This window comes from Megalobrama amblycephala, linkage group LG1 (assembly GCF_018812025.1).
Source record: "Megalobrama amblycephala isolate DHTTF-2021 linkage group LG1, ASM1881202v1, whole genome shotgun sequence".
Taxonomy (NCBI): domain Eukaryota; kingdom Metazoa; phylum Chordata; class Actinopteri; order Cypriniformes; family Xenocyprididae; genus Megalobrama; species Megalobrama amblycephala.
Genome location: NC_063044.1, coordinates 56506369 through 56527251, shown reverse-complemented (window position 1 = coordinate 56527251; position 20883 = coordinate 56506369). Strand labels below are relative to the sequence as shown.

The 20883-nt window shown below is 37.8% G+C and overlaps 1 protein-coding gene across 16 annotated transcripts in view; it reads left to right on the top strand.

The window, feature by feature from the left end:
* rbfox1 (RNA binding fox-1 homolog 1) overlaps positions 1 to 20584 on the top strand; it is a 333513-nt gene extending 312929 nt beyond the window's left edge. For 7 of the 16 annotated variants that reach the window (XM_048203207.1, XM_048203198.1, XM_048203253.1 and 4 more), the window contains 3 exons: positions 4639 to 4703; positions 16223 to 16298; positions 18512 to 20584. In XM_048203207.1, the coding sequence (XP_048059164.1) occupies positions 4639 to 4703; positions 16223 to 16298; positions 18512 to 18634 (264 nt within the window). In that variant the 3' untranslated portion in view covers positions 18635 to 20584. Of the gene's footprint in view, positions 1 to 4638; positions 4704 to 11929; positions 11983 to 16222; positions 16299 to 18339; positions 18423 to 18511 lie in introns of those variants that run through there. The other 9 variants (XR_007186532.1, XM_048203216.1, XR_007186535.1 and 6 more) reach the window with 9 other exon arrangements.
* Positions 20585 to 20883: the final 299 nt, after the last annotated feature.

Genomic DNA, 20883 nt, shown 5'->3' with positions numbered 1-20883 from the left:
GACTGTAAACCAATTAGCTGATTCATTGTTGTTTTTATTGTTAGCATTTTTTTTAATTCGGCCTCAATAATTAATTGTGTCAAGAGACTTTCACCCACGAGTAAAAAAAAAAGTTCTTCCCTAGCCAGCCGCAGCACATGAGTATCAGTGACGGAGGAATGGACCTTTTTGAGTTTATTGTCAGTTGAGGTGAGACTCAGTGACCTGAGATTGAGCACTAGAGCAGGGCATGCTGGGATTGTACAGTGTGAAAACTTATGTGTATCTGTACCTACAGTTGACCTACACAGGACGTACTTTTTCATGGTTATTGTAGGGGGAAATAGATTTAAATATGCAAATTGGAGAAGAAAGTAATACACTCTTAAGGCCTGTTCACACTAAGGACATTAACTATAATGATATCGATAAAGATATGGTTCTTAAAATTGTTCTAAATATAAAAGAATAGCACTGTCCACACCACAACTATAACGATTAACATATAGAGGAACAATATTTTTGGGATTACTTTCAGAAAAAAAAAAAAAATACCAGCTGTTGAACAATAAAACACTAACAGCCAATCACAGTCCACTCTAATTTAAGGGCTTGCACATTTAAAATGGCAGACAGCATTGCAGAGAAGTTAATCGGCGAGGTCCAGAAAAATCCACCATTGTTTGATAAGTCAATCCCCTTTTCAAGGATACTATATGGAAAACAATCGGTCATACACTCAGAATAAATGGTGAGAAATATTAACGATGAGGTCATTATGCGTGGCTTGCAAACAGTGTAACATATGATTATCTCAGGTATCCAGTGCTAGTTTCGACAACATTGTCTTACTTTCTTTGAAGTTGCAGTGAAAAAGACTAGGTGCTGTTTTTATTCCACTATATTGACTACATTAGCTAAATTCACTGTTCGATTAGATCGATTACACTAGCTAGATTCACTCAAAACATAGCATGCTGAGGACATCTGCTGGTTAAAGGCATGTAAATGCAACAAGAACAGCAAAAACATGTTGTATACACTATGAAACCGCAGCGCGCAAGCTTAAAATAAACAGACCATTATCATTTGTTGGTGTGGATGCAAATATAGTTATAGTTTTCTTTATAGTTATCGTTCTTGGTATGAACAGGTCTTTATTGCTTACTGAGTATTATCACATTAGATAATATTAAGGATTGAAGGGGAGGGTTGCATGTAAAATTGTATGTTTTCAATGAATGGTGAACTTTCAAATCTTCAAACACATTCATTTGCAATCTATGAGCATGTGTGTGTTTATCTGGAGCGTCACATTTTTAGATTAGCAGAAGCATCTGGAGCTGAGGTGGGATAACTAGCAGGGACCGAAAGCTTGTTCTCCTCATGGCCATGTCTCATTGAGCCTGACACAGCCTGATGTATCTCCCCCAATTCACCCTCCTCTGGGACGAAACAAATTGTACAGGGTACAAATGTGCGTGGAAATGGCGGGAAGGCTGCTGTAACGCTTCCTCTGTTCCCTTGTCATTAGCGCAGTGCCACAGTGGCTGGGATTGATTGTTCTGCTGCGATAAGATCATCTAATATTCATTAGGAACTATTCAAGAACTGTATTTGTTTATTACCAATCTTAATTTGCTGAGTGCTCTGCTAAATGTTCTGAATGTTGGATAAGGTCTGGAAAATGATAGCATTGAACAGACATCCTTAAGATGAGCAAGTTAAACAAAGAAATACTGAACATGTACCACATGCAGGGGTGCAATAAGGCAGGAAGATCTACCAAATATAAACGACACAGCGTGTGTAATATATCTCGATTTAATCTGTAATATAAAGTGCTTCACATTTGCCTCATGTGGCTGAGTTTTCATTTCTAGAAGATCCAGAAATGCCCAAAGCCACACTGTAACAATCAAATCGATTTGCAACATCAGTAATGACTGGAAACCTTTCAATGTTACTTTTTTATTTTTTTTTTAAATGTTAAATTTACTAACGCACTATGGACATTGGAGTAGTTTTTTAACTGCCGTTTGGACTGATGTAGCTACAACAATCTGTCACGCCACATCAAAGAGCATCAAAACTTTATTATTTTGAGAGGAAAGAATAAAATCGATTGAAAGTTGAGACATTGTTTTATCAAAAATAAAGATAAGCAAAAAAAAAAAAAACCTCCACAAACAGCTCATTGAAATGATAGAGCATGTCACATATTAAGAATAAATTGGTTGAGTGAGTAATTAAATTACTCACTCATTAAGACAGTCACTTGTTTATTTCAGGGTTTTGAACGAATCAGTTGAAAGGATGATTCAGTGATTCAATGAATCATTGACTCACTCATAAAGACAGTCCCTTGCCGCCACCTACTGCTATGTTCATATAACTGCAGAAAGATCCAATCCAGCCCGATTTGGCGACTGGAACTGTTGCATAATGTTATATATCCACTTATAAAGCACTAGAAAAATTGTATTGAAGCCCTTATTCTGTATTATTTCCCACTTGTTTGCTCAGGCCACCAAGCAGTCACGGCAGGCAAACACTCACACTAGTAAAAGTATGAGAAGCGCATCATGCGCATCAATAACCATGATAAGCTCAGTATGTCCACATGCACTCCAGACAGATACGAGCAGTCAGGAGTCAGTGGAGCCCTATCTATTCCTCTCTTCGTGAGTCATAATGATAAATTGTGGCCTCTCTCCAGATGCGCATCTCAGCGTTAAAGTCCTGACCACTGCTCTCACCGCACCTGCACACCCTGTCAGTTTCCCCGAGGTTAGTTGACCAAGCCTAATGGAGCTTCAGAGACATGTAGATGCCTGCGGCCCCTGTCTGTCAGAGATGACAGCCCTGGTGACTAAGGGGCCCCGTTCGGCCGTCCCGCTCCGCAGCTCATCACTCTGGCTTTAAATACAGCCGAGATGCATCACGGCCATGTGTCAGGCTCAGCGTTGTAAATGAAATGGTTTGTTAAGGGGCCGGCCACGCAGTGGGAGTTACCTTGTGAATTACCACAAATTACCCGGTGAGTCATTATGGAAGGAGTTAGAGGACGGAGGTGAGCTGCGAGGAAGTGGGAGGGTGAGGAACATGAAGAAAGTTGTGAGAAGGAACTGCTGTTGTGTATGTGTGAGTGCAGGGAGAGGAAGGCTGGTAATTACAACAGCCTGAAGGCCTGGTGTGGAGAACAGCAGGGTCAAGAGACCAGTAAGCCCTGGAGAAACAGAGAAAGAGCAGAGGTGTACAGATGGACCTATCAGTTGGTGTTTTCTGTGGACTGCTAATGGGAATGGTAAAAAAGCTGTGCCCCTTCAAAAAAATCAACAGTACCAAAATACAACAAATATTAGGCAAAAATTGCATGAAACAGCCTCACACAAGCAAGAGTGCTGTACAGAATATTTAGTAAAACAGCACAATTGCAAGTGTGATAATGCTTTCAAACCACAGTTTTGTAAATAAAAAGATTATATAAAGCACCTTGCATGTCAGACTAAATGTCTGTCAGTTTATTAGCAACATCGCCTGGCCAATCAAATTAGAGCAGAAATTCCCAACCATGAATACGTAAGCAGGTTCAAGAGGATAATTTGAAAAGATTTAGATTGTTTTAAATCTTTCTTTCTTTCTTTCTTTCTTTGTAATTAATATGTGTAGGTGTTGGTATATCAAATTACTAATGAAGAACATCAAGTTCAGAAAAGTCAATCAAGTATTAAATAAAATGAAAGACTTTACATAAATAATTTTGACAAGTTAAATTGATGAAAAATAAAGATAATTAATTTAAATAAAGATGAATGTAATGATGAACATATTTTTTACAGTGCAGGTATGACAGAAAACACTCTGTGCATTTATTTAAAGACTCCAGACAGAGACACATTTTTGGTTTAGTATTTAGGGTATGATGGGACTGTGGGGTTAGATAAGACAAAAATGGTTGGGAAACACTAAATTAGAACACATGAATTAGTTGTTGTATAATAAAAAAATCAATCAAAAAAGTCCACAGCACAGCACTGACCGTGTGGGAGTATTTTAAGCAAGCAGCTACATCTCGCACACTCATTGACTATGTAACAACTCCGCTCAAATCAGCAGGCATATGTGCTTTTGAGTGGATGTGTTTGTTTGGCCTTTTTACCTAAATGAACATCAGATGTTACCGTTCCACATGTTGAAATTATTTCTTCCTCCGTCGTTGGCAAAAAGAAGTAGTGTAGTATGACAGCGCTACATAATTAATCCTCAGATGCTTGCATGAGATGAATAAGAAACTAGGTTGACTCACACCAACATAAGGCTGCTGCTTTGTAATTAGATTATGCATATTTAATAGCTATGATTATGACATGTGCGTCCCCTCTTTTGGAGCATGCCGGGAATTGCGAGCGCCGATACCGTGAACTTCGAGTGAACGAATGCGACGTTGTTGCGTGCTGCTCTCCAAAAGCACTCCATGCCTCTTCATCTTCATGAGATTCAGTCGTACAGTCTCTGTCACAGAACATAACATCAAACCAACCCCCCACCCCCCAACCCTCGTTCTTTTATTTCTCGCAAACACATTTTATAAAAAGTCCAAACAGCTGTTGTCGACGTGCCCATGTGAGCGAGTGTGTGTGTGTGTTGTGTTTCTAGGGTGGTTACGCTGCCTACCGATACACTCAGCCTGCTACTGCTACCGCCGCTGCCTACAGTGACAGGTAAGACACACACCGCTGCCTGCACACCACTGACAACACCACCTTACCAGGCCCTCCGGCGGGGCCCTTAACACCCAACCCACCTCCCCTGCCGAGGCAGCCTCGTTCTCTCTCACCCTTACTCCTCTGAGGTCAAACTCTCTCCCTTCGTCACGAGCAGAGGCAGGCGTGCGCTCCAAAAAAAAAAAGCCCAGCCTGATTTATTAGCCTAATTCCCCTCGCCAGTGGTGATGGGGAATATCATGGTGCCCAGTGCAGTAATTGGCAAATTAAATCAAATGAGATGTCACTGCAAATGTAATGGTGAAGCGCATCCATGGTGAAGCAACTGTAACTGCAGAATGAAGTGGGATAGACCTGACAGTTCCTCAGAGATGAGACAAAAGCCCGTTTGGCAGGGCGACCAGAGGAAGTCGTCTTGGCTGATTTTGATTTCCTTTTCTTTTTCTCTCTCTCTCTCTCTCTCTCTTTCCCTCTCTTGTCAATTGTGAGTGTAAGCTTATTGCAGATGGCACGCAATCAAGAATAAAGCAAATTCAGAGCCTTGATGTGATTGTAAAACATTCGCATGACACAAAAGCATATCTGCTCATGACTGTTAATGGCAAATAATGATTGTAATGCTGTCATCCGACATGTAACAACTGATATTGTGCAGCCATAACTAGATGAAGCAACACTTGATTATCATGTCATCTTAGCAGTGCTGTCATAATCTGTCAACGGTGTCCCTGCATGCCTCTTGAAAGTTGTGTGCTGTGAATCACACCCGACCGGTTGTGAGTGGTGCTCATCATCATTACATCATGTTTATGTAATCATCTTGGGAGTGTTTGTGCGTACGCAGATCCTATTGTCCGCGGCGAAGGCAGATCATTAGCCACAAATCGGGACAAATCGCACCCGAGCGCGCTTTTTGATGTCTGCCGGCCGTGAGCTGCATGTGGTAGTAGAGTCTCTAGTGTTTGTAACTGTTGCCAGGCTTAAGATCAGTGTGGTTTCATGATCTGTTCAATAACCACATGTGTCCTCCTCACACGCAGGGACTTCTCTAAAAAAAAAAATAATACAGTAGACTGTCCTCAGAGATTAGAGTCAGAGCGTCTAAGATACCACCTTATTGATTCCAAGGGCCCTTGTTGCTGTTCTGTGGCTTCTTGTTATGAGAAATCTTTTATGGTATAGCGGTAATCTGATTTTCTGTTGGTTCGATCACTCTCGGCTTAGGCAATCATGTAAAGATCTTATGCACTAGCTTGTCCAAGTTAAGCATTAAAATATTTTATTTTCTTATTTGCCAATAAATGGAACAGAGTTCATGTTAAATACAAAAAGAAAAGTAGTACACTACCATTCAAAGGTTTGGGGTCAGTAAGATTTTTTCAAGTTTTTGAAAGTTTATGTTTAATAAAGCAAGTAAAAACAGTAATATTTTCTTTTGTAATATATTTTAAAATATTTCTGTATTTTGTTTACTGTTTTTAATTACTGTTTTTTGATCAAATAAATGCAGCATGCGATGTCAAAGCTGAATTTTCAGCATCATTACTCCAGTCTTCAGTGTCACATGATCCTTCAGAAATCATTCTGATATGATGATTTTCAAGAAATATTTCTTGTTATGATCAATGTTGAGAACTGCTGTGCTGCTTAATATTTTTTTGTGAAAACCATGATAGAATTTTTAGGATTGTTTGATAAAGCACTGTTCAAAATAACTGTCTTTATTTAAAATAAAAATATTTGTAAAATTATAAATGTCTTTACTGTCACTTTTAAATCTATTTAATGAATTTAATCTATTTAATTATTTAAAAAAAAAAAAATGACCTTAAACTTTTGAACTGTAGATACAGTCAGAAACATTTCTTATCGAGTAGTATAGCCTTTCGCATTTACATTTATTCATTTAGCATTAATACATTTAAATACTTAGAAGACTTATACTTAGTACTTTAATAAATGGAAATGTATGAAGTTTTCCTACCTTGGATTTTTAGACCATATCTTCATCATTTCTGATTTTATTTAACATGGATTCTGATCCATTCATTTGTAAATAAACAAATAAACCATTGTGATTTTTTGTGGTGCTGCTGACTAAGCTAAGCATCAGTATTACTATTGCTCATACTTAGGGTAAGTATCAGACAGTATCAGACATCTGTGCACAGCTCGTCCTGCACTAGACTTGAATGGTGACTTTCAGCTTTGCTTTAAGTGTTTTGTCAGTAATCCAGATCTTAGTTTCTCTTTTTTTATTATGTTCTATGAACCCCCTAAAATTGCCTGTGGTTCAGTTTGTATTAAAAATGTAGTTATACTAGTAGACATAGTCATTGCTTTGCCAGTGGGCAGAGCTAATGCTAATGCTCGAACTGATTAAATTCAGAAAGTTTCCTTAATGTTGTTTAGCTCTCTGCAGAAACTGGCTTGATTGATTATGCAAATGAAGAGGCCTCTCAATAACATTTGAATTATTTTGTTTACCTTTAGACACATTTTGAGAATAATAGCAGCTTTGGGAAATTGAAGCCGCAGCCCAACATACTAATTAGGTTTCCGATACAAATTCCAGGTAAATTAGTTTGCGTAAGACTAGCCTTTAATAATGGAAATTATAAATGATTGTTATTGAGAAGTCATACATTTTTTACATTTTTCGGATTTAAAACGATTGAATTATTCATTTGCAAAGTAAATGACTTATAATCTCTCTTCCCTCATAAAGAATAAATTATTCATTTCTCAATGAGTAACGTTTTTAGACAGTTGGAGTTTAATTGTTCAGTCTGCCTCCATTAAAATAACCTCTCAGCGCTGTTAGATGTTACCACCTCGTGTGAAAGATATCATCTCTGATCTCCGCTAATCCTGCGAGTGTTTTGACTGCAGTTGATCTCTTTCCTTCCACGGTGGTGGATATCAATACCCCAAAAGCTTTATCTTAACAAAGTGGCGCACTCTGACACCCTGCCGTCCTGCCGTCGGTTTCATTAACCGCTATCCACCGCATCTGGTTCCTGCTCTTTGTCAGAGCTTCGCTCACTCTCTGTCAGAGATGTCCAGGGTCAACCTCAGATCTGGAGGTGCTGCTGGGAGGCGGAGCTTTTCTCTCTGAAGTTGCCGCTCAGGGCTTGGCCGGTCCAGTCTGAACAGCTGCGGGCCGGGGACACGTGGGTCAGGAGTACACGGTAGCCTTGTTTCCTACAACCCTCCATGCTAGCATCAGCTGACCTCTGTCCCCGCGACGCTTGTTCGGGAAAGGTTGAGGTGGCCCGTTGAGCGTGTTTCTGGCGCTCCCTGGACTGAGCTGAAACCCTCGGGGGTAACAGCTGTGCAGGAAGCTAAGGCAACTCTTTAAACTCTTGTATCAAAGGCCATTCATTCAGTTTATTAGCAAATTATGCTGCTAACACATACCAGGCATGCTCAGGGGTGTAAAAAGCTCCGAGTAATTATACTGAAGTGACAGTGTGGGATTTCACACAATTAAAAAAATGTATTACGCTAAAAATATACTTGAGTGAAAGTATTTCTAAGTAAAAAGTCAACTTTTTTCCTTAGAAATTGTTGACACTTGAATGTAGTTATGCAAAGCCTTAAGTGTTTGTCGTCAAGAATGGTTATGATGTAATTAAAAAGCTTTGCTTTGCTTTGGATCAAAGATTATGTTGATGTCTCTTCAAGGATGAATATATGATGAATACAGTTACGTGAGCAAATTACATTTTATTTAAAAATTCAAAGGAAGATAATTTGACTTGTTAGTTCAGGAAGGCCAACAAAAATATACACTGTACCATTTAAAAAAAAAAAAAAACATTTTTGAAAGAAATTAGTTCTTTTTGCATTATATTATGCATTAAATGTATCAAAAATGATGGTAAAGAGTCGAGACATAATGTTACAAGATTTCTTTTTCAAAGAAACACTGTTCTTTTGAACTTTTTTATTCATCAGAGAATCCTGAAATGTATCATGGTTTCCACAAAAACACTGATGATAATAAGAAGAAATGTTTCTTGGGCAGCAAATCATCAAATTAGAATGATTTCTGGAGGATCATGTGACACTGAAGACTGGAGAAATTATGCGGAAAAATCAAATTTAAAATTCAATTCTAACATTGTTTCACAATATTACTGTTTTGATCAAATAAAGGCAGATTTGTTGAGCAGAAGAAACTTCCTTTAAAAATGTTAAAAATCTTATGGACCCCAGTCTTTTAAATGGTAGTGTACTTTTTTGGTAACACTTCCAATTCTCACTATTACCTAGTTGCTTATTAGCATGCATATTACTAGGATATTGACTGTTTATTAGTACTTATAAAGCACATATTAATGCCTTATTCTGCATGACCATATTCCACATCCCTGAATATACCCAATACCTAAACTTAACAACTACCTTACTAACTATAAATAAGCAGTAATTAGGAGTTTATTGAGGCAAAAGTTGTAGTTAATAGTTTGTCCATAGTGAGAATTGGAGTGTGACCACTTTTTTAATATGAGAATAAATGTATGCCTTTGAAATATGTACTTTATACTTCAACTAAAAAGTATAACGTTTTCATTAGAAATGTTATTGAGTAGAATTACAAATATTTATTTTCAGATAAAGTACACATTTTACAAAATTATACTTAATTTTATGAATGAAGTACAAATACTCAAGTGCGTTACACCCCTGAATGTGTTGGCCAAATGTCTGCATTTTACCTGGACTGGACCACTGATTGAAAGAGATGAAGCTCTGTGAATTGAATGTGTCTTATTATTAGTGTTGAATATTAAATTGTAGGAATAAATACCAGTTAAAATATTATACAGTGTAGTCTAGTGTACTACCGCTTATATGAAGTGCTTGCGACTTTAGCGTCTTCATGAAGTGCATGTGTAGTCTTTAATGTGTATGAATGGAATGGTCATATCTGAAGCCAATACATATCTAACTTTGTGAGGCACTATGACTTACAGAAAGTGCACCATTTAATGCATGTGTTCAAATGCATGTCTGCATTGAGCTTTACTCCCAAGTGTGTGTGTGTGTGTGTGTGTTGGGACAGTCAATACTGTCATGCCGAATAGAACATTGTATTCAAAACAAGCCCCCTAACATGATTAAGAGGGCCGATTCAATCTGAATGCTTAGCGGGAATGAATGATTCATTTGGTTATTAAATATAGCTCCAAGCGGCAATTAAAAATGGGCCTGGCAATATGGCGGCCAATGTCTCTAATTAGACGTGAGATCAAGCCATGACACATCATTTGTCACACCTGTGCAATGACTCATGAAGCCTGTGTAATGCAACCAATGATATGGCTCCTGCTAGTCATGTTTGTTTACCCAGAATGCACTATTTATCCACATCCTGTTTGCATTTAAAGAAAATTTATTTTTTATACCTTTATTTATTTATTTATTTATTTATTTATTACAGGGATTCCCTAGTCCTGTATGCTGTATGTTTCTTCTGACTTAAATCTGTAAACAGTAAATGTTGATTAAAAGTAATCTAAATATATACAGTAGTTCACAATTCACAAGATTAAAGGTGCACTCACTATTTTTTTATTTTTTTTATTTATTTTTTGTGCATTTGGCTATATGGCAGTCGTATTGAACTTACTGACACCTAGTGGCACGTACAATTGAATTAACTGCATTCACAGCATTACTGAATAGTGCTGGGATGGTCTTGAATGGTCACACACATACACACAAAATAGCATTTTTAATTGTTTTTATTGTATGTAATTTTAAAGTTAGCATGAATTGCCATTTGTAATACAATTTTCTTCCATAATCCAAATATTTAGGATCGAAATTTATATTTAACAAAAAAACATAAATAAATAAATAAAATGTAGGGCGAGATTTGCTTATTTCTATTGAGAATCAATTGAACCACTCCAAGTTTTTTTTTTTTTTTTTTTAAATGTCTAAACTATTTGGCAATGAGTTTAAGTGACTTCAGCAAGAAAGTTATTTCAGAAGAAGAGCATGTTATTACAGTCTCATTAAAGATTATGAAAAACAAACATTATTTGTATTCGTTCACAAGACGACCAGAAACGTGCATTAAGAAAGTAAATATGATTTACGATTGTAAATAATATGATTTTTAATGTTTTTGAAAGAAAGTCTCTTATGCTCATTATTTATTTATTAAAAAGTGTCACATGGTCCTTCAGAAATCATTCTAATATGCTGATTTGATGCTCAAGAAACATTACTTCTTATTACCAATGTTGAAAACAGTTGTGCTGCTTCATATTTTTGTGGAAACCATGATATGTTTTCCAGTATTCTTTGATAAAAGTTAAAAATAACAGCATTTATTTAAAATAGAAATCTTTTGTAACATTATAAATGTCTTTACTGACACCTTTTATCAATCGAATGAGCTTTTGCTTAATAAAAGTATGAATTTCTTAAAAAAAAAAAAAAAAAACTAAATATTTCTCAAAATGTGCTATTTATTTCTTTATATGTGTTTAACGAGTGCACCTAGTTACTTTGACATTTTAAAATATATCTCACAGAATACAAAGGTAGTTTTTCTTTTCTTTCTCTTCTTGTCTCACTCTCAAGAAGAGTTTACAGTGTATGACATAAGCACTTTGATGTATAATATTATCCTGTTTGATTTCCAATATCATCTGTGTATAATGGTCGCAGTCTCAGGTGTTTCTAACGGCTTGACGACCAGCTTTTATGTGACCGTTCAAGGCCACCCCAGCGCTATTCAGTAATGCTGTGAATGCAGTTCCTTGACTTTTACAGAACAATAGTGATGGAGGGAGGGGGTTTACAGAGCAGAGGACGTTTAGAACGGCTAAATCAAAGCGTCTCGTGCACAGCTGCAGTTTCTATTGAATCGGCCCCCGTCCGAGGTTATGATTTAGTCTCATCTCTGATATACTGTATATGTCTTTTTTTACCCCTCTTCTTTATTCCCGCATTTGCATCTCCAATCCTCCCCAGCATGCTCTTCCTCCATGTTGATACCCGTGCGGCGTGCAGGGCCGCACACAGAGAGCTTTTTGCTTGTGAACTAAAACCCATTTATGCCAAGCACCCTCACCATCTCTCCCCTATCCCCTCCCCTTTCCAATCCCTATCCCCAACCCCCACCCACCCACCCACCTACCCACCTTTCGTCCATCCAGCCAGTCAGCAGGCGGTATTGTAAATTTTATCTTCTCTTGCAGAAATCATTTCGTCTTCGTTGCAGCAGATGAAATTTCTTGTAACACCTCCTCAGGTAAAATAAATAAATATAAATGAATACCAAATCACCCTCACTTTCTCTATGCACCCATGAGGGAGCGAGCATATACCCCCTTTTTTAATGCACCCTGACAGTGAGTGCTTCTATTGCCTGGCTGTCTCCTTATTTCTGCCCCCTTTGATTAGTAGATGTTACGTTTTTTTCTTACTACGTTTCTCTTGAATGCTCTTTTTTGGACGAGTGGAGTAGTTTTGGAGTACTGCATGAGGATAGCTGGAAGGCATCGCATTCATAGTTCTCGTCTTCTGTTTCTCTCTCCCATGGCATTGCTTGGAAGAGGCATGTGTTCCTTGAAGAGTGAAATGAACACGCTTGTCACAAGCTTGGAATCTGTGATTTTCCTTTTTTTTCTGTCTCAATCTTCCTTGTGTTCCATCGTTCCTTTGAGTTCTCCACCATCACCCTCCTCCTCCATTAGATACGTATATGTGTGCGTGTGTGTGTGTGTGCGAGAGAGAGCTTTTTTTTTTCTTTTTTTTTTTTGGGTTGGTTTGTTTGTGTTTTTGTTTTACAGGCGTGTAGTGCTGGTGATGTTGTCATTGTGGTATCAAGGTTGCTCATGTAGTGTATGGTGTCTTGCACATTGGCTATAGGTGGCTAGATCTTGGGAATGACACTAGTGTGATTGTTACTGGTTTGAGTTGCGGTATACCGAAAGGAAAATGGACTTGTCCATCCACACATTGATTTTGTGACAGCCCTTTTTTCCCCTTGCCTTTCTTCTTTTCCTTTTTTTCCCGCCTCAACCAGGGAAAATGAATATGCTAACAAGGCTGTAATTTAGCAGAAGGCACTTTCTTGAAGACATCAGCTGTTTTCTGTAAAACACAATTGGAATGTGTAATTTGGAGTCTGAAAAACTTGCAAATTATGGTCTAATTGTCCCAGTTCAATAATTGCTGATAACACCGAAGGCTGTGCATTCGCAAACCAATGTAATCAGTAAGTAAGAAAAGCGGGGAGGATCCACGTGAGGAGCAACTTGCATTAGAGCCCCTAAAGTACAGCCCGGCATTGTTTAAAGAAATCATAGAAATGAGCTGTCCGTGCGGTCTCCTGGTGGGAAAAGTCAATACATTTAGAGGAATGGCGCTGCTGGAGCACACATTTTCCAAAATAATGAGCATCTAGTCAATAATGCAGATATATCCCAGCCATCTGAGATTTATTAACCTGTATCTCAGGGCCCAGATCTAATTTAGTTGTATGTTAGAGTCACTGGTGTTCATTAACAAACATAGAGCTTACCAGTCTCATAAATCAGGGGAGGGGGGAGGTGTTTGCCTTGTCTCAATGGGCGGCAGGAGGAGTCTACTATAACGAATTGTGGAAAGGAAAAAAACGATAGTCACAAGGACGAGCTGAAGCTTAAATCTGTAGTGCGTTTCCAGCAGGCACTGCTAGAAAAAAAACAGTTGAAAACACCAACAGTGTCCTTCAAACAGCAATTAAAAACCTCAGTTCTTGCATTTCAGGTGACTCATCCAATCAGTGTTTTTTTTTTTCTTACTTAATACTTGAGGAATAATTCACCAGGTGCTATATCCTGAGGGTCACCTTTTCAATCTTAGCTCCTGAAGAGCGGAGGCAGCCCTGGTTTGATCACTGCACTGCATACTCATTAAAACTAACCCCTGTAAACACAGATAACGCAGGTCAAACAAAATACTTGGCCGCGCATTGAAATATGAAGACAGAGCGACTGTGTAGTGAATAACAATGTCTGTACTAATTTGCAGTGGATTAACTTCTTAATCGCCAGGAGTGGCGGGATATGTAAATTGCCTCATTTCTCTGCCTTCTGATTGGCTCTTGATTTGGTCCAAAAATACCATGCATTCATCACAAGGCTCGAAGCAGCAGATATTCCAGGTTGTTTAAAAGGATTAGTTCACTTCAGAATTAAATTTTCCTAGTAATTTCCTCACCCCCATGTCATCCAAGATGTTTATGTCTTTCTTTCTTCAGCTGAAAACAAATTAAGGTTTTTGAGGAAAACATTCCAGGATTTTTCTTCATATAGTGGACTTCAACAGTTACCGATGGGTAAAGGACTTCAAAGGACTCTACACGTTCCCAGCCAAGGAATAAGGGTCTTATCTATTGAAATGATCTGCTATTTTCTAAAAAAAGTACCGAGCAAGTGTTTACAAAGCGAACGTGCAAGTCAAATGTTTTTTTTCCAAAAAAAAAAAAAAAGGTAAAACAACAATGTTGGACAATTTTGAAGTTGGAGGAGAAAATGGGATGGAGTTTTCCACCCTACCGCGGTACTTCCACCTACCTTTCCACCATGATTACGTAATGCGTGATGGATCAAAGACAAGCATTTGTGGTTAAAAAGTGTATATATATATATATATATATATATATGCAAAAGTCTTAGGCACGTCAGTATTTTCACCCCCCAAAAAAAGGTTTTAAGGCAGTTATTTATATCTTTTGCTTTAGTGTGTCAATAAGAAATATCCGTTCTTATTTTCAAACATTCATTTTGCCATTAATTGTAATAATCCAGTGAGATTTTTGAATACACAAGGAGTCTGATAACAGCCGGTGCTCCACACAGTGATCAGAGCTCACCATCATCAAATCCGTCTGTGATTACATGAAGACACTGAGACAAACTAAATCCAGGAGAACTGTGGCCGTGTCTCTAAGATGCTTGAAGAAACCTGCCTGCAAACATACAGTACTGTGAAGAGTTTTAGGCACTTGTGTAAAAATGCTGTAAAGTGAGGATGTTTTTAAAAAAATACTGTTATAAATAGATTTTATTTATCAATTAACTTCTATTAACTAAATCAAAACAATATTTTGTGTGACCACACTTTGCATTTAAAACAGCTCTTGTCCAGGTACACTTGGGCATCATTTTTCAGGTAGCTTCGGAGGCAGGTTTCTTAAAATCTCTTGGAGACACGGCCACAGTTCTTCTGGATTTAGTTTGTCTCAGTTTCATCTGTTTCTTCATGTAATCACAGACGGATTTGATGATGGTGAGCTCTGATCACTGTGTGGAGCACCGGCTGTTATCAGTCTTATTGTGTATTCAAAAATCTCACTGGATTATTACAATTAATGGCAAAATGAATGTTTGGAAATGTGAACGGATATTTCCTATTGACACACTACAGCAAAATATATAAATAACTGGCTTAAAACCTTTTTTGGGGGGTGAAAACACTGACATGCCTAAGACTTTTGCACAGTACTGTTGTTTTTTTTTTTTTTTTTTTTTTTTTGAAAATTACATTACATACAATTTCACTAGACAAGACACTTATTCCTCGTCTGATATGGTGTAGAGCCCTTTGAAGCTGCACTGAAACTGCAATTTGTAACTTCAACCCATTGAACCCTGTTGAAGAGACTATGTGGAGAAAAGTCTTGGAATGTTTTCCTGAAAAACCTTAATTTCTTTTCAACCGAAGAAGAAAGACATGAACATCTTGGTTGACATGGGTAAATTATCTGGAAATTTCAATTCTGAAGTGAACTAATCCTTTAAATGCAGATATGTTAAAGTCTGCTCGAACTTAGAGGGAGAACAACGTGAGGTCTCAGGATAAAAGACACTGGAAAAGTATATTGAGCTCACATTTAACATCCTGCAACATTTTCATCAAGTCAGCCCTGAATGAGAATAATGAACAGATGTTTTGTTTAGTTTTTAGGGGCAAGTACTGTAAATCATTGATCTCTGGTCTGTTTGTTTTTTGTTTTCTTTTGGGGGTTTTTCTCCTGTGGTGTATTTTTTTGCCTTTTTGATCAATATGCCTAAATTAAACTACTAAAAAATTGAAGGGTTTCTGTGCAAGTGTATTGAAGTAGAAAAAACAAGCAAATTCCTCTTGGTACCGATTTGCCAAAGCTTGTATGTACAAACGGATGTTGCCGTAAGCGCTGCCATCCCATAATCACAGAATAAGAATGAGCAGAGCATCTAATGATGTCTTGCACAACTTTCCCTTCAACTTTCAAACAGTGATGTCTTCCTCTGCCCTGTGCAGCATGACTGCAAGAGCCATGTGATCTTCTCCTCTCTGACTTCATTTGATTGTCATTTTCCAAAACACTCTGAAATCATCACCATACATAGTTGCTTCAGTCCGTGGTGCTGTACGTGACCGTATGACATTTGTGTTTGCATAGAGATGGAGTGATTTTAAACTTGACAGCACGATCTGACCGTCTCTCCGTGTTTCCACAGTTACGGACGAGTTTATGCTGCCGACCCCTACAACCACGCACTTGCTCCAGCAGCCACATACAGCGTTGGTGCCATGGTGAGTGTGAATTTTCATCTCTACCTCTCTCTTTCTCCTTGCTTCCTCTCTCTGTTTTTTTCTTTCCTCATTACCCCTTTATTTATCCCTTCCCTGCTCTTTTCTCTGTGCACGCTTGTCATGTACACTCATTCTTTTCCCTTTTCTTCCCACCTTTTCCTTCTGCATGGATTTTAGCACTGCTGACATCTTCTCACTTAAACTTAATTGAATTTGTCTCTTGTGCTAACGGCAGCTGAAATGCCACATTAATCCTCCCAGTAAACGTGATAAATGTCTTAATTTCTTGGCAGTGTAGTGCATGTTAGTTATTATATTTCTAATTTTGTGAATATCACCTAGCCGTGCGCTCCCCTTAATGGAATAATTAGTCATTTTGATAATTAAATCCATCACCTAAGTGGTGCTGTAGCAACAGCTAAAAGAGGGAGCGAGCAGAGGAGAGACGGCTTGATGAAAGAGTATGAGGAAGACCGTCAAGAGTCTCCGGGCGCCCACTGTGATGTGCGACTTGTTTGTACGTGGACTGCTTTTGATTGCAAAACGTCCACGTTGCATACAAAACGCTCACTGCAAAGATCAACTTCTTAATCTGTTTTTTTGTCTAGTCTTCCAGTAAATATGTTTAAAACTTTGGTGTAAGTTAAAGTGTTTGTTCACTCAAAAATAAAAATTCTGTCATTAATAAGACTTTTGTTCATCTTCGGAACACAAATGAAGATCATTTTGATGAAATCTCAGTGATTTCTGTCCCTCCATTGACAGCTACGCAACTACCACTTTCAAAAAGTTCACAAAGAGATCGTAAAACTAATCCGCGTGTATTGACCAGTTTAGTCCAAATTTTCTGAAGAGACTCGATCGCTTTATATGATGAACAGTTTGAATTTAGGCTTTTATTCACATATAAACATTCAACTCACACATCAGTTGTGGTAAACAGAAGCTCAAGCATGATTGCTTGGCATGCAAGAACCAAAGAGGTTCATTTTTCATGTGTTACCAATGAGGTTTGTTCTGGCGTCAAAGCATATATGGTTTAGCTTCTGTTTATGTTCGGTGATCTATGTTTATATGTGAATAAAAGCCTAAATTCAATCTGTTCATCATATAAAGTGATCGAGTGTCTTAAAAAAAAAATGGACTAAACCGCTCAATTCATATGGACTACGATGGTTACGATCTTGAACTTTTTAAGTGCCAAAGTGGTAGTTGCTTCGACTGTCATTGAGGCACAGAAAACTCTCAGATTTCATTAAAAAGATCTTCATTTGTGTTCCAAAGATGAACGAGAGTCTTACAGGTGTGGAACGACATGAGAGTGAGTAATTAATGACAGAATTTTAATTCTTGATTGAACTAACCCTTTAATAAGACCTCTTTAAAGGTGTGGTCACATTTACCATTGCTAAGTGAATTTTTGCAGGCAAAATCTAGTAATTTCAATAGGACTCCACAGGATTGGGAATTTCACGTAAGGGCAAAAGTGTTCCACACACAAATTTCGCAATTCAGATGGTCACACAAATTCACCGCATTGACTAACAGAATGCTGCTTGTTTTGAAATTGACTTCTGTGTGAGCTTTTTTTTCATTATCAAGAGTTTTTCTTATATAGCACCATGAAGAGTGGACAGGAAAGAGAGGGGGACGGGTTCGGTAAATTATCAAAAGCTGGGACTCGACCTCAGGTCACCTGACATTGGAGTGCTCCCCACGAGGCTATATCAGCTCTGATATACGTTTACACTATTACCAAAAAAAAAAAACAATTTTCCTTTTTTTTTTTTTTTTTTTTTTTTTTTTAAATTTTGCTAAAATGTGACCACACCTATATATTTTTTTTTTTTTTTACTTTTTTACTAAAAGTTTAGTTTTTGTTAATTTATCTTGTTTTACAGATTTTTGCCTGTACATAAGTCAAAAATACAGGTTAAGAAAATGATTTTTGCAGCGTATGAAACTCTACATTTGTTGTTGCTCTTTTTTTTAATTTCTCTGTTATCTCATGTATTCTTTCACCCCTTTCACGTTTTTTAAGTAGCTAAATGCATCTCTTCTGGCATGAGGTGTGTCGGTGTGCTGCTTGCTGCATGATGGAACGTGATTGGTTTCGTCCGGGGGGTATGTACGGTAAATGGCCTGAATGCTAGCGGAGGTCCCTGCTGAGCTGTGTCAATTAAACATGTCCAAACCCATGGCTTCTCTTCCAGAATGCTTTCGCTCCCTTGACTGACGCCAAGACCAGAAGCCACGCCGACGATGTGGGTCTCGTTCTTTCTTCTTTGCAGGCTAGTATATACCGAGGTGGATACAGTCGTTTCGCGCCATACTAAAAGAAAAAAAAAAAAACCTTTCAAAACCTATTGAGAATCTTCCTGTGGGGGTAAAGGAGGAGTAATTCAGAGGCCTGGGTATTGCAATACATGCAGTAGTGCATCATTTTAGCATCTCTTAAGAGAGAGAAGACAAAAACGGATATTTTTCATCTTATACCTCAGATATTTTGTGCTGTGTATTTTAATATTGTGGGTTTTTAATTTCTAAAGATTACATAGATTGTTGGCTGTAGAGGTTTCTGTGGTGATCTAGAGAGCTGCTAGATTTTAAAAAGAAGAAAAAAATAATAAGATACAAATTGTTAGGGCTTTATCATGTAAATGAGTTATGTACGATAAATATTCAAGTCACTTCGGGGTTATCATATTTTGTAAGAGTGTAAGTGACTAGAGTCGTCCAGTGGTTTATGCTTTCGTTGACATCGCCTTTCGTCTTTCTTTTGGTTTCTTTCGCTTCTGGGTTCTGTGGCGTAGAGGAAGAGTGCGCAGGGGGTTGTGGGTAGGCGTAGATACGGGCGTCTGCGTGGTTGGAAGGCCGAAAGACCGGGGGCTGCCAGTAAAGTCGGTGTAGTTCCCCGAGCGCAACGAAGACACAGAGCCGGTCAAAGAGACCACTGAGGTATCGATTATTTAAGCTGTCTTATATCAGTCATTACTCAAAGCCAAAGGTTATGTTCCTGGGGTGTTCAATGTGTATATTCCGACTATACATAGCAGCTCGTAGAAACTCCCCAAAAATTCACCATGACAGTCTTTTACTGTTTAACTATTATCTAGTCCTTAAGTCAGACCCTCGCTAGTTTAGGCCTACCACGAGATGTTCTTTTTATATTACAGTACTTCCAGTACGTCGATTGATATAAATGCTGACTTTTATAATACGGGAGAGACGAAACACGAAAAAAAAAAAAAAAAAAAAAAAAAAAGATGGCGACGGTAGCGCCGGTTATATTTTTTGTTTTTTCTTTGGTTTTTTTTTTTGTTTGTTTTTTTGTTTTGTTTTTTCTTTCTTTTATTTTCTCAGAAGTTAAGAAGCTGATTATTTGTACAAGATGAGAGTGGGAAAAAATAAACTAACAGTGTATTCAATTTGATCTGTGCAGTGAAAATGTTCTCTTATACGAAAAACACAACTGTATAATGTTTTAGATTTAGTGTGGTAGACCAACTGTTAGAGAAAGGTGTCTCATTTTTTATGGAATCATACACAGATTTATATCAACACTTTACAAGTAATGCAATCATTATGTAGATATAATCATAGTATTTTTGTCAACTGTACAATTTTGCACACACAACCTGCAATTTTTTCATCACCACTTCTTCTTCTCACTTGTGAGACGTTCCGTTGTCTGTTTTCTTTTGGTTCTCTGCTTCTTCTTTCAAGTGTTTCGTTTTGATATCATTTTTAATGTGACATCCTTTGTACTATTATTTTCTAGAACACAGCCTTTACACTTTGAAACTGTTTGATTATCGAGAAACTGAGAAATATATGACTTGTGAAAAAGATATCTATATGTAAATAGGAATAATGATAACTATGTCATTTACAAGTGCTACACAAACAAGCTGTCGAGGTGTTCTTGAAGAGTCGCAGCTTGGCTGTGCAAACGCAAAGACTTCCCTTCATGTTGTTTACAAGTATACCTAATTAGAGGTGTTTGTCACATATCTCATTTTTCTTTATTTTGTATTTATAAAAGTTTCAATTGCATAAAATACAAACAAAAGAGCAGCTTCAATTTATCCGGCTGCAAATATCCTCTTGTGTACTGTGTGCGTCACATCACACAACTTGGCAAAAATATCTTACCCACTGCTGTGATTCTGCTCTTTCTGCTTTAAGTACGTGTTGTGGACAAGCTTTCTCCTTGTCATTGTATGTGCATGCACTATGATCTGCATAACAATAACCATCAATAAAGTTTCTCAAGATAACGGGAATTTGTCTCGGAATTTCTTTGCACGATGCCGTGCGGATCTTGCGTTGAGATGATGGAGTGCGATTGTCCTCTGATCTGATTTCATTGACTAAAATTGCATCGAAGAGCTCGAGGCGAAGGGGAAACGATCACATCTGAGGAGGCTAAGTGGAATTGATGCTTCCAGGTCTGAGGTGGTCATCTATACGGCCTTAAGAGGACTCTGTATTTAGGGGAGAGATCGGATTCTTGCAGTCTGATTAGGTTATCCCTAACGCTTTCAGGGTTATGAAACATCTCCGGACCGCAGAAAGAAAAGGA